Raw genomic sequence first — 24,858 nt, 5'->3', positions numbered from 1 at the left:
CTCAGGAGTCATATCTAGAAATAAGTTGCTATAGCTGATGTAAAAGAATTTACTGCCTATGTTCTCTTCTAGGATTTTTATGGTTTCAGATCTCACATTTAGGTCTTTAATCCATTTTGAATTTACTTTTGTGTATGGTGTAAGAAAGTGATTCTGTTTCATTCTTCTGCATGTTGTCTTCTACCTTTCTCAGCACCATTTGTTGAAGAGTCTGGTTTTTTTTGTGTTTTGTTTGTTTGTTTGTTTTTTGTTTTACCATTGGATATTCTTTCCTACTTTGTTGAAGATTAACTAACCACATAGTTGTGGGTCCATTTCTGAGTTTTCTATTCTGTTCCATTGATCTATGTGTCCGTTTCTGTGCCAGTACTGTACTGTCTTGATGATTACAACTTTGTAATAGAGCTTGAAGTCTGGAATTGTGGTGCCTCCAGCTTTGCTTTTCTTTTTCAAGGTTGCTTTAGCTATTAAGGGTTTTTGTGGTTCCATACAAGTTTTAGGATTGTTTATTCTAACTCTGTAAAAAAAAAATGCTATTGGTATTTTGATAAGGGTTGTGTTAAAAGTGTAGTATTCTCTAGGTAGTATAGACATTTTAATGGTATTTTTTTCTTCCAATCCATGAGCATGGGATGTCTTTCACTTTCTTTGTGTCATCTTCTCTTTCTTTCTTCAGTATTATGTAGTTTTCAGAGTAGAGGTTTTTCACTGCTTTGGTTAGATTTATTCCTAGGTATCTTATTATTTTTGGTACAGTTGTAAATGGTATTGATTCCTTAATTTCTCTTCCTGCTGTTTTATTTTTGGTATATAGAAATGCAGCAGATTTTTGTACATTTGTTTTGTATCCTGTAGCTGAACTGAATTCGTGTTTCAGTTCTAGAAATTTAGCAAATAGTCTTGCAGGTTTTCTATTTAGAGTATTATGTCATCTGCAAATATTGGAAGTTTTACTGCTTCCTTACCAATCCGGATGCCTTTTATTTCTTTTTGTTGTCTGATTAAATTTGTGATATGACTTTAAAGCAAAATCACTTCTTCTTATTGAACTTGACATCTCCCATACCTCACCTACACAAGGCATATTCAGATTACTTATAAAAGCTTTACTGTCGTGATTGAAAAATCATGGCATATGACGAATATATTTGTATAGTATGGGCTGATTCAAAAATGGGGGGATGCATATTAAATTTCACAAGATTTTTAAATAAAACTTGATTTGGTATTTGACCAAAATTAACTAAATTCATTTGTTTGTTAGATCAACTAAATAGGTTTATTCATTCACCTGCCTTCTCTCTCTCCCTTTTCCTCTCTTTCTTCCTTCTTTCCACCCATCCCTTCTCCCACCCACCCATCCATCTAATCCATATCCTATTTGTCCATTCATTCATCCTTCTGTCTACCTGACTCTCAGTCAATCCAAACAACCATTTATTGAGTACTTCATGTGCACCCACAATGGCAGATGCTGAGAAGTCAGTGGGAAACATGTAGACTACCCTCTCCTTATTGAGCTTCAATCCTTAGGCCTAACACGAGTAATAATCAAGTAAAAGTAAATACAGTAATCACTGCTTCTGATTAGTTGTGTGAGGAACATCAAAAGGGTGTTGTGTATAACTTTTGGCTTATCTGATTTTCTCAGTTGTCTCAGAGAATAAACATTTGTAAAAGGTTCATTACAGAGCTCTTATGAACAAGACATGGTACCATTATTATTTGCCAACTTATTCCAAAGGCCTAGTTTATTACCAGATTCCTAACAAGTATTCAATAAGCTATTATTATCATGGGTTGTTGGAAGCTCTAAAGCTTTCACTGTGGTCCATGAACTTGTTCTGGTTTATAACCTGTTAGTGGTTCTCTGATAAGTATAAGAACTGAGAGTAAGCATGTTGAAATTCATTTTTATTATCTTTTATTTTAAAGTACTGATATGCAGTGGATCAGAAACTAAAAATAACTGAATCAAAATGAAACTGTCCTTTGCCACAGATAGTGTAAAAAGCATTACTCTAAAAGACCACTGGCTCAGCTGTTCTGTAAAAAAAAAAATCTAAATGATAAAAGAGAAACAGAAGTCATGGAAGGGGAAGGAAGTAAACATTTATTCAGTGCTACTAAATGTTGGGCCATATTTCAGTGTTCAGTTAATGACCGCTACAATGTTCTGCCCACTCAAAGCATCTTCGTCCAAGTGCTGGATGTGAACCCACATGGGATACAGAGGTGGGGCCCCTGTGGGCTCCCTGTAGCACCTGCTCTCCCCTTGCAACACATGGCATTGTCCCTTCTATTCTGTGTTCTTAACAGTCTTTTGGAAACAAGAATAGTTTTTTTTTTCTTCTTCTTCTTTTCCTTAATATCTCTTGTTTCTCCAAGTTCTCTTCCTTCCAGGCAGGGTAGATGTAAGAATTTGATTTGACAACTGTCCAAGTACTTATCCACAAAATGGCAAGGCTTGACCTGCCTTCTCTGGGAACACAGAGCTCACTGAAGATTTTCTTGTTTGCTGTCAGGCCTAAACTGGTACTTAATTTATTATGGACAGTATCTGAATGTTAGAACTCTTTCAGATTCATTAATTTTCAAGCTCATATTCATGTTAGGAATAAGATCAAGCTATATAGGTTCTGCTTTTGGTTTAAGGCTGTCCTTAGAAATGATATGCATTGAGACACTGTATCTTTGTTTTCCTTGATGCAGAATGGGTATTTTTAACCTATATGCCATTAGTAAAGGTCAGTGATAAATGAAGGCTCCAGAGTTATGAGTCCAGTTCCTTATGGCCACTTTCCGTATTCCTCTCCAGGGTTGCTTTGCCCCAGGTCTCTACTGGACAGAATTGAGAGTGTTACAGAAAGGTTTGAATGAATAAGTTGAAATCTTCCCTTGGTGACATTAAAAACAAAAACACAGTTCCAATGTTTTTTTAGTGAATTATAATATCAGATTATATTTCTTGCATGGTATCTGTATGTCACAGGAATGATTCTGTCACTCTTATTTTCTAGGTGGGCCTCTTGGGAAGAACTGGATCAGGGAAAAGTACTTTGTTATCTGCTTTTTTGAGACTGCTGAACACTGAGGGAGAAATCCAAATAGATGGTGTGTCTTGGGATTCGATAACTTTGCAAGAGTGGAGAAAAGCCTTTGGAGTGATCCCACAGGTAAATCAGAAAGATTCAGTTAAAAAAAAAAAAAGAAGAAGAAGAAGAAGAAGAAGAAGACTGTATATTTTTTACCATTATTTGACACTTAAGAAAAAAAAATCTTTGTTATTTATTGCTATCGTTTATTCTGCAATGCAGTGTTTTCGTAGGGAAAAAGGAAACTATCTCTAAAAGTTTGGAACTCTCTGCCATACAGTGATTGAACTATTAATAGTTTTGACAGCCTTTCCCAGAAAACACAATCCACATGGAAGTATGGCACTTTTGTTTTTTTTTATTTTTGTTTTTCTTTTTTAATTTGTTTGACAGAGATCACAAGTAGGCAGAGAGGCCCGCAGAGAGAGGAAGGAAAGCAGGCTCCCTGCTGAGCAGAGAGCCATCCGGCTAGGGCTAGATCCCAGGACCCTGAGATCATGACCTGAGCCAAAGGCAGTGGCTTTAACCCACTGAGCCACCCAGGCACCCTGGCACTTTTGTTTTTAATCAGTGTTTTCTCCCCTCCTTCAGTGGTCTGAGCTCCAACTTAGCAATCCCAGCAGGTTGAGAAATGCTTTGCAAGATGTAAATGATGCTGCTGAAATAAGAAACAGTTGGAAGCATAAAGTAGTGGAATTGAAAATAGAAAGTATAATGATTGTTTTTTGTTCTTTGGATAAAATGAAGCATGTCAGATTAATCTGTAGCATTTTTTTTTTTTTTTAATGTCACTCTTTGATTCCGGTCACAAAGGATCACTAGCTTCCCTGGCTTAGTAGCATTCTCTCTGTGTCATTGCAGAGGAGGATTTCTTATATATGAGAGAAATAGCAGTTTCAGTTTAAAATGATCTCAGTGGAAACCAAGGAATGTCGTTCCTAGAGCCAAATCTGAAAGGCACGTGTTGGATTCCTACTGACATTTGCTTGCTTCTCTGTGGGCATAGACCCTGCTTTAGTAACCACATTGCTCCCTTTGTACTGATGGGCCAAGTTCCATCAGCACTTTCTAACAATTCTCTACATTTAACACAAAATTCAAATGCCAGGAACATCTCCAGATAGATGGACTATAAATCTAGTCTGAGAAAAAAGCTTGTATTTCTTGACAGATTACCTTAGTGGAGCATTTGCTTTTTTTCACCTAATGAGGCACTAAATATTGTAACTGCTAGATTGATGCTTTTAATTTTTTTGTCTAGACTTTGCCATATTGCCAGAAGCTTAATCCTGGTCGAACTCTTGAAAAACAGTATTGTTTTTCAGAAAGAAAAAAAGGATTGTCAGAGGGTCTAAAGATAAAGAAACACTGGGAATACAAGTATCCCGAGGAGATAGCCTTAGGCAAGATAACAATGTTGAAGAACACAGAATAGAGTCTGGTTGTCCGGTTGTCCAAGAGGCGTTGCTATTCATTTGACTCTAAGTTTCCCGGTCCCATTTTTAACAGCAGTAGTGAAGCTTTCAGTTTTGTTGTTGTTGTTTTGTTGTTCTTGTTATTCATAGAGATCTATGTATTAGTATAAATACTGCTCTAAAAAATATTAAATTTTACTGGGGATCCTTTAGTTTATCTGCCGTGTGATAGATTTTTTTTAATTATCTGTTTTATTTAAGAAATCTAAGTATACAAGACCTAAAGGAAAACTGAATGAACCAGTTATGAAAATTCTTTATCTTCTCTTTCTGCTGAAGTGAATCTTCCAAACTTGCTTTTATTTTGTTTTCCCTCTCTGTGGCTTCAAGCTTTATAAAATTATACAAACTAAACAAGAAATACTTTGCGATATGCTTTCAAAAATGTGTGATCAAGCTAAAACTGGTGCATCTCATTCTACATTTTTATGACCCAGGCCTCTGGGACTGTCTTCTAGTATCACAGGGATATCTGAAGACAGAATGTCCTACTTTTTCTACAGTGGGCTTGAGAACATAAGTGAATGACTAAGAAAGAGAGAGGGCAAACTCCTCATGTCTTTTTAATATCCTAACTAGGAGATGCTTTTATTTTCCTAACTTTCCTTTAGAAGTTCAAATTAAGTGGTTTTTTTTCTTCTTTGCCTGGAGTTTGATCTTAAAAAAAAAAAAGAAGAAGAAGAAGAAGAAAAGGAAGAAAGGGAAAAAAAAAATCCAAGAAGAACTGTTATTGTTTGCTTTTCTATCTTGCTTCCTTCCATCTTGCTGACCTTGCAAGGGCATCTCTGACTTGGAAACATCAGATACCTCTGGGTCAAATAGTCACTTGTTTTGAGACATATTAAACAGGAACAAACGTTAGACAAAAAACTTTTTCTCTCCATCATAGTGATTCTGAGAAATCAGCTGTGGAATCACAAGATGTTATTAGTTTTGGCAAATTCTTGCTCTGTGTGTGTGTGTGTGTGTGTGTGTGTGTGTGTGCGTGCGCACACTATAGCTAAAAAGCAATGTTGGAGAACTCACCAGCCTAGAAAAAAGGGTACTGTGTATGTTTCAAGGTGGGGCCTTCTTTAATTTGGCTCACTTCACTTGTGAGTTCTGTCTGATGGCATGAAGGGGAGACAGTGTGCTCTCCAGTCAGAGCCCCATTGCCTTAGGCAATTTGAATATCAAGACTTGAAATTGTTTATTAGCTTTGAACTTTGTAGAGTACTTTATTCTTGAAAGACAAGAAAATGATTTTTAAACGTACTTGTAAAACTTCAATTAGGACTTTGAAAGGCTGCAAGCTGTTTCAAGTAAATGATCAGTTATACCTGCAATGAGACCTTATGACCTGAAAATAATCCATGCCCACATACGACTGTCTGCCGGAGTTAGAACGTCTTTTGCTGTGAAGGGTATCAAATAGGGCCAAAACATGTATCTCTAGATTTGAGAAATGGAATTGGGAGTGCAGCAGTTCCCATTCGGCATAATAACAATTAATAATTAAATAATAAGTTGTAAAACTCCTATAAGCTTAAAATTATATGCTATAGATTCTATAGTTATGTGAAAGATATTGAGGTCCGAATCCTACCTATGAGCCTCCAATGAGAAGTTCAAAATTGAAGTCAGAGACGAAAAGAAGAAACCAAAGTGATAAACCAAAGATAGTTAATTAGATATAGTTATGAGTCAAAGAGGGCACCTGTTCAAGGGGTGCTCTGGGTACTTCTGAGGCTGAGGACAGCCGGAAGCCCTATTGTTGCTGCTTCCACCAGCTCACTTTCACTGTATCCTTCCTTCTTTTCTCCTCCCACTGCTAGGAACAAATTAGATACAGGACGTTTCACAGAGAAGGTGGTAGTTAAGGTGGGTCATAATGGGCCATAACGTTTGCAGGTTTTAGAAAGTTGGGGGCAGTGTGTGGTGGAAAGGATAATCCAGGATCCCAGACAGACAGGGATATTATGAACAAGTACAGAGAAGGAGATTAGAAAAAGTTGGGGTACAAAAGGCAGGGGAGGCCACTTGTTAGGGAGTGTTAGGGAAGAGGGAAAGACTTGGTAAGTACTGACATGGGCCTGTGAGGAAGGAATGGACTCTTCCTGAGCCAGGAAGAGCAGAGTGAAGGGGTGGCGGAAGTGCCTGCTGCTGACAGCAGTGTGTAGAGGACCGGCTCCTGAGAAGGAGCTTGAGAGGCAGGTAGGTGATGGGCTGAGAAACTCTCCAGCTGTGATGTGGTGAGATCTTGGACTATAGCAAAGACCATGGTGGGGAGGGGGGTGCCAAATTCAAATGAAAAGAGAAGTAGTGTTTGGTTGCCTCAGTGGGTAATGCAGTGGGGGTTCTTTATCTCAGAGTGGTGACTTTGAGCCCCATGTTGCAGGTGGAGTTTGCTTAGGAAAAAAAGGGAGAAGAGAAAAATAGCTAGTATAGATAGTAGTATGACACAACTTTATTTCTGAGCTGAAAAACTTGAAAATTTTAACAATTTGGTCAGATCTGGAAATCGTTTTTTAAAATGCTATCTCTAATAAGTGTATACTGGGAAGTTGTAGAATAAAAGGTTGTGACACATTAAATGACTTTATAGGAACCAAATATTTGAACATCCAACATACAGGCATTTATATATAAGTAAATAATATGTACCTTAACATTATAAAATTAGTCTCTACCCAAATCTGAAACATTTCTAATATTATTCACCTTGTTCTCATTAATAGGTATTCTTAAAAGCCAAACAACTTATTTTTAGACATTCTATAATGCAATCTTAGAATCTTGATTTGTTCAAATTGAATAGATTTTTGTTGTATAGATTCAACTTACAATAAAATTTTGCAGACATTGCGAGAAGGTAAGCTCATAGCCACTCTGCTTCTTATAAGCATTGTGGCCACATTTTAATAGAGCTTTACATGATATATGCATATATATATTTCCCTTCTCGCCAAAGCAAAATATTTCTCCCACTAATTTAATTGATGCTGTATTCAATCACCATGGAAGCCAAATTGCTTTTTGTTTCATTTGACATCCAAGGCTAAAGCCTACTGCCTGCTGTAGTGGGATATGAGCCCCTTTGAGCTATGTGAGCACCCCACGTAGGCCCAGCGGGCTCCACGGAGTTGAGGAGTGGAGGAATCAGCTCCAGGAAAGAGATTAGTCAGCCAGTGAACAATGGTTCTCTCTTCATTCTTCCTGGAGTCCCAAGAATTGCTCTTTGTGCTATACATCCATGACATTAAATAAATATCAAATATTTGCACATCCTCATTTTCCTATTGGTGAGTAGGTTCTTAAAAGAGAGGAGCATTGTGATTTTTCATTTCAGCCGTATTTTTTTGCTGTCTAATCCATCTGACTGTGTCACCTTGGCCAAGCCACATAACTTCTCAGGGCCTTGGCTGTTTCATTTGTAAATCTGGGGAAAGGCCGTAGGTCACCTGCAAGGACCTCTCGGCTTTAGAGATGCCTTTGTGGAAACCTCATACAGTTTAGAAAACAGAACCAAGACATTGGCTGGCACCTCCAAAAGGAAGAGATGCTATTTATAAGACAGGAATGAAATGTGTAGTTAATTGTATGAAATTTAATTCTAACTGAACCGGTCCATTCAGTTCATTTTTAAAAAAATAAAATGAAAGCATTACTTTAATTACTTTAATGCTAGACAATAAACTATAAACAAAAGACCTACAGAATTTCTGGGTAGTCTCAAATCCACTACATCTAAGACTTTTGGATGTCCAGTTTCCACATCTGTCTTCCTTCACAATTTTGAATGTGTATCTATTTTTTTTAAAGATTTTATTTATTTATTTGACAGAGAGAGATCACAAGTAGATGGAGAGGCAGGCAGAGAGAGAGAGAGAGAGAGGAGGAAGCAGGCTCCCTGCTGAGCAGAGAGCCCGATGTGGGACTCGATCCCAGGACCCTGAGACCATGACCTGAGCCGAAGGCAGCGGCTTAACCCACTGAGCCACCCAGGCGCCCTGTGTATCTATTTTAAATAAAATGAGCGTATAACATACTGACAACCACTTGGTAAGTCTTTTGTATAAATGATTGAGCTGTCACGAGATAAAGTTAGGTATACCATTTCCAACAATGACAGAAAAATCAAAGTTTTAATGGGTAGTTACTATTATTCTTTTAAAGACTGGCCATGGGAAGAATGTACAGGCTGAGATTCGTAAGCGGGATGAAGGAATGTATAAAGAAACTGAAGAAGTGAAAGAAAACCATGTGGATGGGGTGAAAAGGGGAGAGGACAGAGCAGGATGCTGAATGAGCCAGAAGTAGTAGAAGGGGCTAAATCATGTAGGTCTGCAGGCCATCTGAAGGATTTTACATTTTGCCTCAAGTGTAATGGAAAACCAAAGGTTAATGATAATCCAGTTTAGATATGTAGCAATTGCTTTGGTTGCTAAATAAAAATAGACTGGAAGGGAAGCAAGCGAGAAAAGGAAGAAATCAATTAGAAGGTTCTTGCAGTGTTCCAGAGCACAATATTGGTGTTTTGAACTCTTTAGTGGCAGTAGGGATGGAGAAATAACTGGATTTGAGATATATTTGAGGGGAAAATGCACAGTACTGATGACTAATTCCATTTGGGAGGACCAGGAAGAAAGAAGTCACGGATGACCCCAAAGTTTCTGGATTGAGGAAGTGAAGTTGCCATACACTTAACAAAATGGGAAAGCCTATAGGTAGAGTAGGTTTGAGAAGAAAGGTGCCATTTCTCCCATTTGACAGTGAGAACACAGAGGCTCAAAGAGCATGGGTTCCTATCCGTAGAGTTGCATTGTTACAGCATCTTTGCAAGTCATATTACCTTTAATCACTTCTGTGGCGGCTTTGTTGTCGTGATACCTTTGGCCTCCACCCACGGCCCTCCAGAATAATGACATTATTCCATTTGGCCAAATTAAAATCTCCTAGTGTTCTCTTCCACTGGATGTGTAAATATCTTTGAAGGTTACAAAGACATTGTAACCTGTATAAAAACCCTTCATCTCTGGTTCTGCCTAGGTAGAGGAAGCAAGCCTCTTCCTTCAAGGTGCAGGAACTGAGCCTGTTGCCAGGGAATGGCTAGTGATACTGACACAAGGCTATGCTGCTGAGCAATGATCGGCTCTTTATGGACCCATTGGGCTGCTTCTGCCCAACCTTTAATCATTCCCGAGTCCCAGATCAGGAATAAAAACTGATCTGCCTAGGACTTGAGACATTTCGTTGTGGTAATAAGGAGCACATATTTGGAAACATATACCCTTGGGTTTGAATTCTAACTCTATGATCTACTAGCTAAATGATGTCGGAAAAGTCTCTTAAGTCTCCCAACTTCAATTTCTTTGTGGGCCATAAAGGGTTTATTTTGTTAGGCTGATTGGAAGATGAAAAGAGATAATGCATGTTAAGAACCTTACCTAGCCTATGGCAAATCTATCATAAAACGAAGCTCTGTATTCTGTCTGCTTGGTTCCCAATGGAGCTGGCTTCTCCAAAGCGTGTCATGCATTGTCTGATATTTGGTAAACCTCACAATGGTTATTTCCTGTCTTTCTCAGTAATGCAAGAAACCTTTTATATAAAGAACTATAATATTTAAGAAAATGTAAAAAACAATAAAAAGCAAAATTCCCTTGGTAAGCCTTTGAACTTTAGGTACTAAATAAACCCCATTGCTTAAATAATGAATTGACTCGAGTTTTCAGAGCCACTTCTTATTTTATTCCTCATTTATCAGAATTCCCTGATAATGCTCTTTGTCTGTCTGCTCTCCTTAGCTTATTTGGACATTACTTTCATTTCCTGGGAAGCTAGGAGGAAGACACACAAATATATCCATTGTCTTATGAGTTATATATTCATCCCTTATATCCACTTCTGTAAAGCAGTGTAAGTGCCCCCAAAGAAAGTTGTTTTTTTTTTTTTTTTTTTTGAAAGAGCAAATGCAGGAGCACAAGTGGGTAGTGGAGTGGGGGTGGGGGGCTAGGGAGAAGGAGAGAGAATCTTAAGAGGCTCCCTGCTCATGACCCTGAGTTCATGACCTGAGCCAAAACCAAAAGTTAGACATTTAACCAACTGAGCCACCCAGGTGCCCTAGGAAGATGATTTTGATGCAGGTTAAGAAATACCAGCATCAGTCTTCTTCTTCCTTCTGCAGATGGTTCCTGAGATATTTGGTGCAATGTTGTTCTTTAAGCCTTAAACTGTGCACTGGAGAACGAGGTCTTTAATGTGACCCTCTTTGAACTTGACTGCCATGGTGAGGATACTCTTGTTCTATCCAAGAGGTGCAGATACCCACCTGTCTTGTGCACTTCCTTTTAGATGAAATGGACGCTGAGCTTTCTCTCTCAGTATATGGCAGCTTGTGAAAACGAAGACTTAAAAAGTGTAGTTCTAATTCTCTACTGGATATTAATCAAAGGGAAAAGAAAAAAGGCAAAGAAAATATTATTCTGAGTGTTAACATCAAAAGTATTTTTCAGTTCACCCGTATGCACAAAAAGAGGACTAAATATTAGTATTGTGACATCAGCACTTCTCAGTGAGACAGTGATTTTCTTTTAAAACATTTTCTTTAGGCCCCAGGCAGCCCTGAGTAGACAGTGATTTGTCAAGGAGAGTGACTCAGGGGGATAATTGTGCATTTCTCCTGGCAGGACACTAGATGGTCATTTTGTTCACTCAGCAGGTTCCACCACATCTGGTTCGTGATCTCACTTAGACAAAGACTTGACTTCCATTTTTGCACTGATTCCTAAGTTGTGGCTTTCTCTTGGCTGTGCAAGTCAAGGTGTGCCTTGGTTTACAGACCAGATGAACATGTGTGCTTAAAGAAACTGTCTGTACATTCAAACAATCTCAAAATCCTTTAAGAAGCTAGATTTATCAAAGGAATCCAAGGAACATATGTGAACAAGATAGTAAATTGGGATGAGATAAGTGTTCGTTAGGGACTTCTAATGTACTGTAATGTTTTACTTCTTTAAAGAGGACACAAAGCAACTATGATAAAATTTTAAAATTTAAGAAAACCAGGAGTGCCTAGGTGGTATAGTCACTTAAGAGTCTGACTCCTGGTTTGGCTCAGGTCATGATCTCAGGGTCCTGAAATCGAACCCCATGTTGGGCTCTGTGCTCAGCATGGAGTCTGCTTTGGACTCTCTCCCTCTGCCCCTCCTCTCTGCATGCTCTCTCTCTCTTTCAAGTAAATACATAAATCTTAAAAATAAAATTTAAGAAAACTAGATGGTAAGTATATGGACACTTGATTTTAAAGTATTTTTTTCTGCTTCAAGTATTTTTGCAATAAAATAGTGGAAACATACAAAGATGTTTATGTTATTTATACTTTCCTCTTTTGTTTCTTTATTGCTCTAGAAAGTATTTATATTCTCTGGAACATTTAGAAAAAACTTGGATCCCTATGGACAGTGGAATGATCAAGAAATATGGAAGGTTGCAGATGAGGTAAGGATGCCTACTAAAATAATTTTGAAAGAGGTAGCTCGTACACATGCAGGAGTGGTTGTCATAGCTAAGATAGTTTTACACGCTAACCTTTAGGCTTGTAGGTATGTGTATAACTTTCAAGTGGAGAACACTAATATACCTGGAGCCCCCAGTACTTTGCACTAGGCCTCCCTCTTCCTCTGTGGTGAGTCCCCCACTCTCAGACCCCAGAGGTAGCACTGCATTGGCCTGCTTCCCTACCAGTGTACGTCAGTGAGACAATAGACTGGGAGAGACCCAGGCACCCTACAGGGCACCAGAATTATTTGGGATTCTAAGTATCATCTCTCCACATCTTCTCATCCACCCTCTTCTGGTTCTGAAGCTTTCCTAGCATGAGGAGAGGCCTTAGCCTAACATGGTGTACTTCTCTAGGAAGCATGAGTTCAGAAATGATGATCCTTCTAGAGCACCTGCAAATGGCCGCAGCCTTCTCTGGAAGTCACCAGGAGTCAGTTGCTTTAAGGGGATGTGGCTATGAGTCTTTCTAGGCAAAAAGTCACATGACCTAGTTGTGGCGTACACCATCCCTTAAGGTCAGTAGGGCCATATTAGGAATATATGGATTAAAATGGAATTGAAATTCCTAAATAATAAATCCCCTGTATTTACCCAATAGGCGGTTATAAACATAAACTGTTCTATTAAGCTTGAGGCTTATATCCAAAGCCCTGGTTAGTAGCAGACTGTAATTATGAGCCTCAAGAACACTGAGATTCAAAGGTCTTCTTAGAGAACAACTTTATTTCACTATTTCCCATAGTTTTGGTCTTTATTATAGCCCAATTCTGTTTATCCCAAATGTTCTTCCCTTTCGTGCTTCCGTTTGGACTGGGTCTTGCCAGGAGCTTTGACAGCCTTGTGAGTGTTAAACACTTACCCACTGAGTGCCCAACCTTAATGTGCCCCTCATAAAATACAGTTAGATTAACTATTTTTATTATCAAAGTTTCCTTATTACCCAACAAACAGGGATTTTAAAGAAAACATTAACTAAATTGCAAGTGGCTCATTTGAAGATCTTTTGATGTGACTTCAGAGAATGAGCTATAGGAACACAATGTGGTGGGACAGAAACTGCGGAAGAAGACATTAGGCTTTATAAAATCTGCAACTGTTGCCAAGTCACAATAAAATTTATAGGAATCAGGATCATAAAAATAATCTAAAATTTTAGAAAACATGGTTAAAATTTTAACATTGCTGTAGTGCGTAAATTTTACCTGTCTGTATTTACATTTGATCAACCTTTATTTAAGTCTTTTTTACTGATTTAAAAAAAAATACTTTGCTACTCATAAACCAAGATAATGCTGTCCTTACATTCATGTCATGTGCTTTGAATACTAATGATTACTTTCTATTGAGGAGGCCCAAACATAGCATACAAATAAGCAAGGGTTCAGAGGAGCTGAGAAGCAGAAAATCATTGGTTTAAAAGTTAAAAGTCCTGGGCTTTTGTCCACATGGTTGATCATATAATTTATCCAAACAGGAACATTTTGGGGTGTGTCAGTTTCTAAACTGGACAGGATACTGGGACAAAAAGCATAAACCAGTACTGTCTGGGGCAAACCAGGACACATGGCATCTCATCTAGTCCTCGCTGTGACCTTGTTGTGACTTGTTTCAATACAGGAAAATGAACCGAGTAACAGGTTAGCCAAACACCTGACTCTTATCTCAACAGCACCTCCTTCATGATTCAGTTTTCCACCAAATGAAAATCACAAGTGCACATGATGACAACATGTAGGAATAAAGAAACACTTTATTCCTACCTTGCATTTGGCCACATACTCCAGTGTGAAACTTTATTCTTGCTGATCTGGACGAGATTTTGTGAAGCCATGAGGATCATGCCTAGTTACTAGTTCTAAGGCTTAGAAGCAAAGCTGGCATAAATAGCTTCCTTACTCTTTGTGCCCTAGGCCCACACCTTCGTCCTGGCACACTGAGACTCATCGTTCTTGGATGAATTTAAAGCAAGTGCAAAGGAGGGCAAAAGGGTTTCTGTCTGAGACCTCACACTGAGATGGTCTAATTTTCCCATTCCCGAATGCCTCCGAGCCAGATAACTTCTCCCCAGGGGCACTGACTTTATCAGAATTTCAAGAGACTGAATCCTAAGAGGGAAAAAAAAAAAAATAGACCCCTATCATAATTGATAAAGTTGCTGTAACTTTTCTGACTTACACATATAATGGGCAAGAACAGTGCCTGGTGAATAATAGGTGTTAGCTGACTGTTGGCTATCTGATCCTATTTTCACCTAGCCATCTCTTAAAGGTTGGTGTTTGCCCGTATAGAAGTCCTATTTTACTCCTTCTTCCTGGAACATTTCATGCAACCTCTTGGCTCTAATACCACGATGCTGTGACTCCCAAATCTGCCTGTCAGTTCCCTACCTGACATCTTAGAGTGGTCAAGCACCTTGTTTCCATAGTAAATTTTTAGGCCCCAGTGCACACAGCCATTCTGTCTTACTAATTCTAGAAAATAGCATCAGCACCTCCCAGGTGCCCAAAGCCAAGACCTGGGACTTATTCTTAACTCCCAATTTCTTCACCTCTCTCCACCTATCAAGTCCTATTAATACCATCTCCTGCAAATATCTAGAATTTTTCCATTCCCATCTGATAACACTACTAACTCTCAAATGGATGTTTGAAATGGCCTCCTAACTGGTTTCCCTCTCATTGGCTTCCTACAATTCAGTCTGCTCTTTGTAGCTCTGGTGATCTGTCTTAACCCTATCTGATTGCTTGTTTCTCCCCTTCCTAGGGTTCTTTATCATCCTTTAAATGAAGTCCACCCTGCTTGAGGTGGCTTCCAAGGTCCTTCATGATTTGATCTTTGCTTGCCTCTCTAAACTCATGCCCCAGCCTCCCCTGCTTACCATGATCCATGGTACTACCATGTGCTCTCTCACCTCCGGACGCTTTTTCTCATGCTGTTCTCTGCACCTGGGAAACCCTGCCAGCCCTTCACACCTGCTTCTCCTCATCATTCAGGTCTCTTTTTACATATTCCTTCTTCCAACACCAACACCCTGCAGTCCTGAGGAGGAGCCCCTCCTCACTGTGCCCTGTACCCTCAGCTCTTTCATAACATTCCTTGTGTGGGATAGACTCACCTCTTAACTTGTCCATGTTCCCCTTTGGATTGGAAGTCCCTTGAGGACAGGGATTTCTGTCCCATTCACTGCAGTATTTCCAGTACGTACAGTAGGGTTGGACTGTGGATGGAGGTCAGTAAATATTGGTTGATTGAACAAATACATAAATGGCTTAATTCCTTTTTTAAATGAATAATTTGATTCATTTGTTTATTCACAACTGATTCACCTATGATATATCACAAAGACAACCTTGTGATTGGTATACGGCAGATGTTGCCATTAGTAATGAGCCTTCTGAGCCTTGAGCAGTTTGAGGGGCTTGGTGGATGCAGGAACAGCTCTCTCTGCCTGCTTGGACTTCAGGTTCACAGGCTCTTACTGAAGTGAGCTTTCTTAGTCCATGGTTGGAGCCGCACATCTGTTAGTTTTAGAATGAAAGCTTTTTTTGGTAATTGTTTGCTTTCTCGATACCTTTAAGGTAGTTCTCTTCCTAACACATGGATAGTCAGGTAAGTTATTTTAAGGAGCAAGCTAAGTAAGAGACACAGTGGCCTTTTAACTTGAAAATCTGCCTTGGAAAACCTGCAGAGCAACAAAAGGAGTGCCTAAAGGTGTTGAGAGTGTCTATTTTTATAGCTGCCTGTTAATGGACTGTTCAGTCCAAACACAATTCACTTTTTTGTTTTCTTTCCCCATGTTTTCTTGTCACAAGAGCAAACTCTTGCTACATAATAACATTCCAGAGTGTGGCAATAGCAGAATCAACATTTTGAAGAAAATGTCTGGTCCTTTACAGACCGTAGTACTTTTTTTTTTAGTTTGATATGTCACAAAACAAAATTTTTTCCTTGTAAATACAGGATTTATCAGCTCAACTGGGTTAGCTGGCAAATTCTTTTCTTATAAAGTTTTATTTCCAAAAACTGTTGATGCTTTTATTTACTTTCCAGGCCAAGTTAGGATAAAATTAATTAGAAATGCTTGGATTCTAGTAAATTTTAATTTACCTTTGCTTAGACAGAGATAAGTGAAAATTTATATTTATTTTAAACCTACTGAAAAATAATTTGTGATATATATCAATGACATTATATCAGGAATATGTATGGATATATTATGTACATGTTAACATATAAAGAATTCTGCTACTAAATTAGATTATCTCTATGGCAATTACCTTTTCAATACTTCTTTTTTTTTTTTTCCTCACAGCACTTTTACAGTAATTTCTCACATATTAATTTTCTCCCTATCTGGACCGTGAATTTCTTCAAGGAAGGGCCTAGTGTTATTCATCTTCGAATCCCTGGGTCTGCCATTGTACCTAGAATTTAATAAACCCTCATTAAGAGCCTATTAAAGAATGAATGACTCAATAGTCATTTACATTCAAATAATCTTCAGGCTAATTTAAGCCATTCTTACCAGCACATAAAGTTGGTTATACCTAGAGTATAACTTTGTATCTTTTCAAAAACAATTATTAGTCTGTCTTCCTCCCAATTTTCTCTCTAAAACCTACCACAATATCTGGTGTAAAATAGGTAATTGATAAATTTGTCAAATGTGCACTTACTTCAAAACTTAAAGTTTTACTAACTCATGTTGATCTTTCTCTAGTGAATGTGATTCAAAAATTTTTTTTACTCTACTTGATAGTAAAACAGTGAGATAGGAATGTTGCAGAATTGACCCTAGATTGTTATGTCTCACTCTCATTTATTTTTATAATTTTGTTCTCCAAATATTGACAGTGATAAATATTTAAGTATTTAATTATTTGCCTAAGAAATAGTTTCATTTGGGAAAATACACACACAAAATATAAGATAGTAAGAGGGCTTGGGAAAAGACTATAAGATTGGTATGGATCTTGTGGGAGAATACCGTATATGCAACCACATTTTCACCAATACCTCAACGTCGTTACTAGAGGTATAATATAAATTAATAATGTTGCAGTACTTCCTGCTAGCGCACCTCCCAAGGCAACTTATGAAGGCAAAATCTTGCAAATCTTGTCTTACCAGCGTAGTGTTTCAGGACCAGGCCCCTGCCCTTGGGATTTCCCAAGTTGTACTAGTAGTTAGGATGGATTAAGTACTTACCATGTTCAGCACTGTGTGGCAATCTCTTTCCAGAAATTATCTCACTTAATCTATGCTATAGTCCTTTGAAGTCCACACTAGTATTTTCCCCATTTTTTCCAAGGGAGGTAAATGAGACTTACAGTAACACACCTGATACCATCAGCAAATGAGTGAAGTGCAGATGCAAAGCCACTTCTGTTAGACTTCGGAACTGCAATCTTTAACCAGTACTCTTATTTTTTAACTGAAGTATAATTGATGTATAACACTGTATTAGTTTCAAGTGTACAATATAATCATTTGATAATTATATAGTGTGAAAATACCACCATGATAACCCTTGTTAACATCCATCTAATCTGTACTTTTCCTGATAGTTAATTTGACTTAAAAATTATATAAAAAATTCTTATTAGTGTTAAGGAACTTCTAATTTTATACTTCTATTTTCAAGAGATATTATAGAGTTTCAAAGATGAGATAAAGAGGGGTGCCTGGGTGGCTCAGTGGGTTAAGGCTTCTGCCTTCAGCTCAGGTCATGGTCTTGGGGTCCTTGGATGGAGCCCCACGTCGGGCTCTCTGCTCAGCAGGGAGCCTGCTTCCTCCTCTCTCTGCCTGCTTCTCTGCCTACTTGTGACCTCCATCTGTCAAATAAATAAATAAAAACTTTTTAAAAAAATGAGAAAAAGAGAGCACACAGGGGGAGTGGCTTGTCTTAGACTGCATTCTATATTGGCAGAACAAAATCGGGCCTTGTTCACTTAGCAGGTATCATTCCTAAGTTTGGATTCATTTTTATGATCATCAAAACCATGTTTCAACCTTTTTTTGGGCCATCAGTCTAGGGTCTCAGTACATAATTGTTGAACAAGTAAACAAATGTTGAGGCTGGCAGTACACCCAGTATTGGCATGAGGGACATAGAGCTAAAGAACATATGTTTTTACCCTCAGGAAGTAGTCTAACAGGGAAAACTTACACAGATACTGCCATGGCTTCGTGCCTGACTGCCCTAGAGGATGATCAGGGATATTTAGAAGGGTATGTCGCAGTGTATAGGGAACTACAAGCTGTTTGCTGCCGCTGGAAGCAAGGGTGGAGGGGACTTGATTCTGGATGCCATTTATGTCACGTGAGAGAGCTTGGTTTTTATTCTGTCAGGAAGAGGTTTCAAACAGAAAAATGAGGTGGTCAACTCTGTATTTTAGAAGGATCCCTGGGGTGTTTGTGTGGTCAATTGATAGATTGACCCCTAGGGATTTACCATGTGAAGCTTAAGGGATAATGATGGCACCAAAATGGGGCTAGCCAGGTGAAGGATTTAAGAAGTATTCGGAATATGGCCGGGACTAGAGATAAAGATCTGAAAAATCATTAGATTATCAGTGGTTATTGATACCCTAAAAATGAAGGAGTTCTCAGAAGGAGAATTTGGACTGTTAGGGGTGAGGAAGACTGATATTCAAGAGACAGGAAGAGGGAGATGTTCCCACACATGATAATAAGTGGTCATAGAGTATGTGGCTTATCATAAGCCAAGGAATATATGTTCAAAGAAGGAAAAAATGTTCTCTGTTGTGAGGCAGTGGTGACAACAGGCGCATCCTAATTTTTTTTTTTGAGATTCCTACAAAGAGAGTAGATATGGAATAGTAGCTAAAGTACAACATGGGGGTACATGATGGGAGAGACCATAGCAAGTTCACAGACTGAATCCAAGAAAAAACAAAAAGATGAAGATGAGAAAAAAGAACACAGGTCCTCTGACTCCTCCCCAGTGTCTCTATTCACATTCTCAGATCCTTGGATCTGAAAGCAGTTTTACATTTGAGTCTTCTAAGATACATCAGCCTAATTTACCTTGTCTAATTAATATGTTTACTTTCCCTACCATCTCAGAAACTCTTTTCAAAATTAATGAATTCTCACAAAGTGAGATTGCATTAATGAGAGCCCAGTCAAGGAAAGAAGTATCACCTGCAGTACCTGTCATGGACACACAGTGTTTGCTGATCAGACATGATGATATGGGCCATCAGTGAATTCATCACTGAACCTGGGGCTCTGTCCTAAAACCATAATCCCATTCTGCCTGTATTACAATTATTATTATATCTTCCTTCCCAATACTAAATCCCAGATTCCCCAAGGGTAGGAGCAATCATCCATGTATCTCTTTGGCCCTCAAACACTCAGGAATATTTGATGAAAAAAAAGTATTAATGCATACTTATCTGAATAAGTGATAAAAGACAAAGATTTAATCATTTTTGTCTTATCTTGAAAGAATTTATTTCTATATCTTGTTCACATTTTCACCTTATTATTTCCCATTTAGCTTGAAAAAATAAGCTGTTGGCCCTAACACAACTCGCATATTCCACCTCAAGATCTAAGTACCTTTAAATCTCCTAGTTATATACCACTATGTTAACTTCTTTTTTTTTACTTCATAGTTTCATCAGTTTCTTTAAAAAAAAAAAAAGTTTTTATGAATTGAGGAAGCTCCCCAATTCTTTTCTCATACCTTTAACGCTCTGTTATGACAGAGTAGGGAATGGAAGGTAGAACAAAAGAATCTGTTGTAATATACAAATAACTGCACTATATACAGATTATCTTTTCTAGCATATTCAATTGTAATTATTTGTGTATGTCTTTATAAATCCTGAGCCTTGCAGGGGCCATGTGCCATTTATCATTTTTTTTGATCCCTACTTGGAGCACCTGGCACAGAATAAGCACTTACTTAAAAATTCCTGAATGAAATATGGAACTGAACCCAGTCATAGGTTTATCCTTTAGAGCTGCCATGATTATATGTAGATTTTGGTTCAGTCAAACCCAAAGAGCAAGAGTGGTGGGTCGTTGATGTGAAATAGAAACTTTTGACCTCTCAAGTGTCTTTAACCTTCTGGTATCTAAGTTGTCCTTCTAAGCACAGTGTTTTCCCTCTTTCTTTTCTGCAGGTTGGACTCAGATCTGTGATAGAGCAGTTTCCTGGGAAGCTTGATTTTGTCCTGGTGGATGGAGGTTGCGTCCTAAGCCATGGCCACAAGCAGTTGATGTGCTTGGCCAGATCTGTTCTCAGTAAGGCAAAGATCTTGCTGCTTGATGAACCCAGTGCTCATTTGGATCCAATGTGAGTTTCAGAATTCCTGCTATTGAATACCAGGATGGGAGCAGAATCTTTTTTTTTTTTTTAAAGATTTTATTTGTTTATTTGAGAGAGAGACAGTGAAAGAGAGAACATGAGAGAGGAGAAGCAGACTCCCCGTGGAGCTGGGAGCCGGATGCGGGACTTGTTCCTGGTACTCCAGGATCATGACCTGAGCCAAAGGCAGTTGCTTAACCAACTGAGCCACCCAGGTGCCCCTGGGAGCAGAATCTTTGATGCTTACCTCATATTGATACAAATTCTCATTAGGCGGTCATGTCTGCAAGGGGAGGCCACCCTTCCCCCCCAGGATATGAAATGATTGCCCAGTAGAAAAGTCACTATTTGACATGAGCACAAGTGCTTATTTCCTGGTATAAGAACCCTGTGTTCTCTTCTGTGTGTAATTTTTGGAATTTCATACAAATTTACCCCCTTGTCAACACATGAGGAAATATTTAGTTACATAGGCAAATCTGATTCTTAAGATTTTCCTTTCTATGCTATTTATACAATAAGAAATTTTTATAGCACAAAAAGAACTACTTATGATTCCACATGATAATAAAATGTATTGACTTGTGACATTTTCTTCAAAGTATCTGTCCTGTTTGTTTATGGAAACTTAGGATCTACCCCATGGTTGAAAAGCTGATTGTGGCTGACTCTATATCAGGACTATGTTAATAGAATTATTTAAGAAAGGGAAGTAATTTAAAGAACCAAATCAATAGGAAAATAAGTACGTCATCAAAGGTAAGGGCAGATTATTGAGAATCTATGATGTTACTGTGGTATTTTCTTTCTTTTCTAGAACATATCAGATCATTCGAAGAACCCTAAAACAAGCATTTGCAGATTGCACAGTAATCCTCTCTGAACACAGGATAGAAGCTATGTTGGAATGTCAGCGATTTTTGGTGAGTTTATAATTTGCTTAAGATCTCATTTCTCCTTTCATTCTTGTTAACCACATCTTACATAGGAGTTCCTGCAAATCACAACACAACAATGTATGGGTTATTCCTTAAAATAAGTATCACACAGCCACCCAGCTTTGCTCAAAAGAGCTGCACAAGTTTGAGCTCTGAGGTGAGGTTGGAATCCAGTAAATCTAAAAATAGCAGCACATTATTAAGTTACATTAATAAATTGAAACATCTATACATTTGAATCCTTTATTTGGGGATCAAATCATGATAAAGTCGAAGTCCTGATGCTTTTTAATAACTAAGTCTCCCTTGGATGGGGTCCAGCACAGGCCTTCATTGTCTTGCAATCCGATGTGTGGTTTTAATGCAATAGTTTGAAAGACTCGTTTCATTCTTCTGGTCATTGTTTGGAGCTCAGGTTAAGTGCCTCTCCCATCCACCTTCTTACCACGCTTTCAAAACTGTCACAGACTCTTTAATGTGATGTTTACATATTCCCTCAGGTTTAGTCACAAGGAAGTTCTGGGGATGTTATAGCTCGTCCTTTTCTATTAAGGCTTCTGAGGCTCCTGGAGGTAAATGCTTTTCCTACTGAAGGATTGTTATTACCAATAAGCATCAAGTGACAAATCAGGGGGGCAGCCCATAGCCTCTTGCCTGGCTGTTGCCAGGTTCAAGAGATTGGGTAAAGCCCCTCCATCATCTGGCCTTGGGTTTCCCCAACTTGAACGTGTCAGGGAGGCCTGTTAAACTCAGGCACATCATAACCCATTTGGGATTGCTAAGCTTCAAGCCCCCTGTCGGAGAGGCTCAACTCTTTCTCATGCTGCAGATTTACATTCATTTTTAAGGTCATAAATGAGGATCTGTCAGAGATTGTTCTGGCTTACCAAGCAATGTTAGTTCCTTTAAAGTTCTCTGAAGAAGCACATTGCTCAGTCCTATACCAGTTAAAAAGCAACCAAACAAAACTCCTCCAGCTGCTAAGTAGACAATTATAGCTAATTTCACAAATGGAGAAGCTCCAGAAGCAAGAGGACTCCCCAGGGAAATGAGATCTCTGACTATCCAGCCTGCCAGCCTGTGGACACTTTGTTTGCTTTTTGGCTTTTATCTTCCTTTGAGCCTCTGCCACTTTCTGTCCTTCCTCTGGTCCACCCTGCCTTCTGCCCAAGACCTCACTAATGGCCACTTCCCTAGGTCATAGAGGAAAACAAGGTGCGGCAGTATGATTCCCTCCAGAGGCTGCTGAGCGAGAAGAGCCTCTTCCGGCAGGCCATCAGCCCCTCAGACCGGCTGAGGTTCTTCCCGCACCGGAACTCGAGCAAGCACAAGTCTCGCTCTCAAATTGCTGCTCTGAAGGAGGAGACGGAAGAAGAGGTGCAAGAAACAAGGCTTTAGAGAACACTCCAGATACTGGCATGGGCTGGCCGCTCATGAAATTGGAGGAGAACCCAGTTTCTGCCCCTTCTTTCTGCCACAAGGATGAGTAATGTTTATTTTTAAAAGGAAAAATTTTGAGAAGAGGAATTAAGGACGCTCAGATGGGTCTGGATAAGTAGCTTCCTGGCAGTGGTCAAATTGTGTGAAAGGTACTTCAAAGCCTTGAAGATTTACCACTTGTGTTTGCAAGTCAGATCTTCCTGAAAACTTTTTCCTCTTGGTAGTAATTGGAAGGGTAGCTATCCATGTCAGCCAGTGTAATTGTTCAACGTACTGTTTAGTGAGAGACTTGCTAATTTGTATTATTGGAGGAGAACTGTAATCATACTACTTCAAGATATGATTAAGTAAAGATGATTGGAAACTTTAGTGGTTTATGTAAGTTTATATCACTTTGCCTCTACTCTCCCCAGATACTTAAAAATACAACTTTGTTGTCTCTTACGTATTTGGACTGTTCTATTTCAAAGCAAGTATTAGAGTACTGCAAAAGTCACAAGTCAGCTCATCACAGTATACACCGTGTAACATCTAAGTATCAGGAGAGAGAACTTCTTGATCTGGAAAATCCGTGTTAATACCACTCACTGCTTTACCAAAAATCCAAATAATTCAGGCAATTAGTATACATCCCTTACCCAGGAAGAGGGCTGTTACAGTCCCATGTGGGGGACAGGATAATTGCCTTGATGCAGAAGTTGACATGACTTTCCCCAGTTTCTAGAAAGTAACAGGCTCATAAGACCTTTGAACAGAAGGATAGCTAGGAAAAAATGCTTTAATGAAAATTGGCACAGGAAATCCTTCTTGCCCCTAGAAACTGGAAGAATATGTAAGCATATAGGCTGTGGGCACTGCAGGTAGATGTACATGAAATCCAAAGATGTAGGGTAAGTATAGGGTAATGTCAATACAGTTTCAGGCTAACTGTAGGCCTTTCCTCCTAGTGCAGACTGAGTGGGACAGATAATGGGAGACACAGGGAAGAGTCAATCAATTTGTTTTATATGCTTCTGTTTTATAAGTTTGTCATGCAAGTAAAATTTTCTCTAGGAAATATTTATTTTAATATTTCAAACTTATAAATGGCTGTATTTTACGATGATTCTATTATGAATTATATTTGTATTAAAAGAATTTTATATGTGAAATGTTGGTTTTTTATGGCACTAGCTCTTTTTATGATATGGTAAAAGTGAAGGAAAAAAACTGGTGGGGGGGGCTATTGACCAGAAGTTACAAATTACCTTGATGGTGTAGAGAGAAGCAAGGGGACTCACAAAGATTTGCGCCTCTGTACGATTCCCTGCCAGCACACAGGTTCCCTCTTGGAAAATGGTACCGTGAAATCTGACCTCTCCTATCAAGGACACACGCCTTCCCAACTCCAAACTAACTGTTAATATTACATTCTATTTATTACTGTAAGAAAATATCATGTGCCAATAAAATCCCTATATTTGTGTGAAACTTAGCTGTCTTCAGATGTGTTCATTACTCATGTCTCATTGATCTCTTACTTCAGTCTTTAAGGATCATGGAACACAAAACATGAATCATTTCTTTAAATACAGCTTCCTGAGAATCCCACATAAATTTAAGATGCTCTTAAAAATGATTTATTTTTTTAAATTGTGGTAAAATACACATAACTTAACATTTACCATTTTTGAGTTTACCATTCAGTGGCCTTATGTACATCCCATTATGACGCAGTCATCATCATCATCCCTCCACAGGACATTTTCCATCTTACAAAACTGAAACTATGAAGCCATTCAACAAAAACTTCTTTTCTTCCCTCCTCCCAGTCCTAAGCAACCTTTGTTTCTATGAATGTAACAACTCTAAGTACCTTGTGAGTGAAATCATAGAGTATTTGTTCTTTTGCAACTGGCTTATTTCACTTACTGCGTCTTCATAGTTCATCATCTTGCAGTATATGTCAGAGTTTCCTTACTTTCTAAAGCTCAGTATTACATTATATTGACATATCACATTGCATTTATTCATTTGTCCACTTT

The 24,858-nt window shown here is 38.6% G+C and overlaps 1 protein-coding gene across 1 annotated transcript in view; it reads left to right on the top strand.

Annotated features, from left to right (window-relative positions):
- CFTR (CF transmembrane conductance regulator) overlaps positions 1–24,304 on the top strand; it is a 168,956-nt gene extending 144,652 nt beyond the window's left edge. Inside the window, exons 23-27 of the mRNA XM_032304554.1 lie at positions 3,021–3,176; positions 11,960–12,049; positions 20,272–20,444; positions 21,274–21,379; positions 22,592–24,304. Coding sequence (XP_032160445.1) covers positions 3,021–3,176; positions 11,960–12,049; positions 20,272–20,444; positions 21,274–21,379; positions 22,592–22,792 — 726 coding nt within the window. The 3' untranslated portion in view covers positions 22,793–24,304. The remainder of the gene's footprint in view (positions 1–3,020; positions 3,177–11,959; positions 12,050–20,271; positions 20,445–21,273; positions 21,380–22,591) is intronic.
- Positions 24,305–24,858: the final 554 nt, after the last annotated feature.

This window comes from Mustela erminea, chromosome 11, assembly GCF_009829155.1.
Source record: "Mustela erminea isolate mMusErm1 chromosome 11, mMusErm1.Pri, whole genome shotgun sequence".
NCBI lineage: Eukaryota > Metazoa > Chordata > Mammalia > Carnivora > Mustelidae > Mustela > Mustela erminea.
This window is presented reverse-complemented; position numbering and strand designations above follow the sequence as displayed.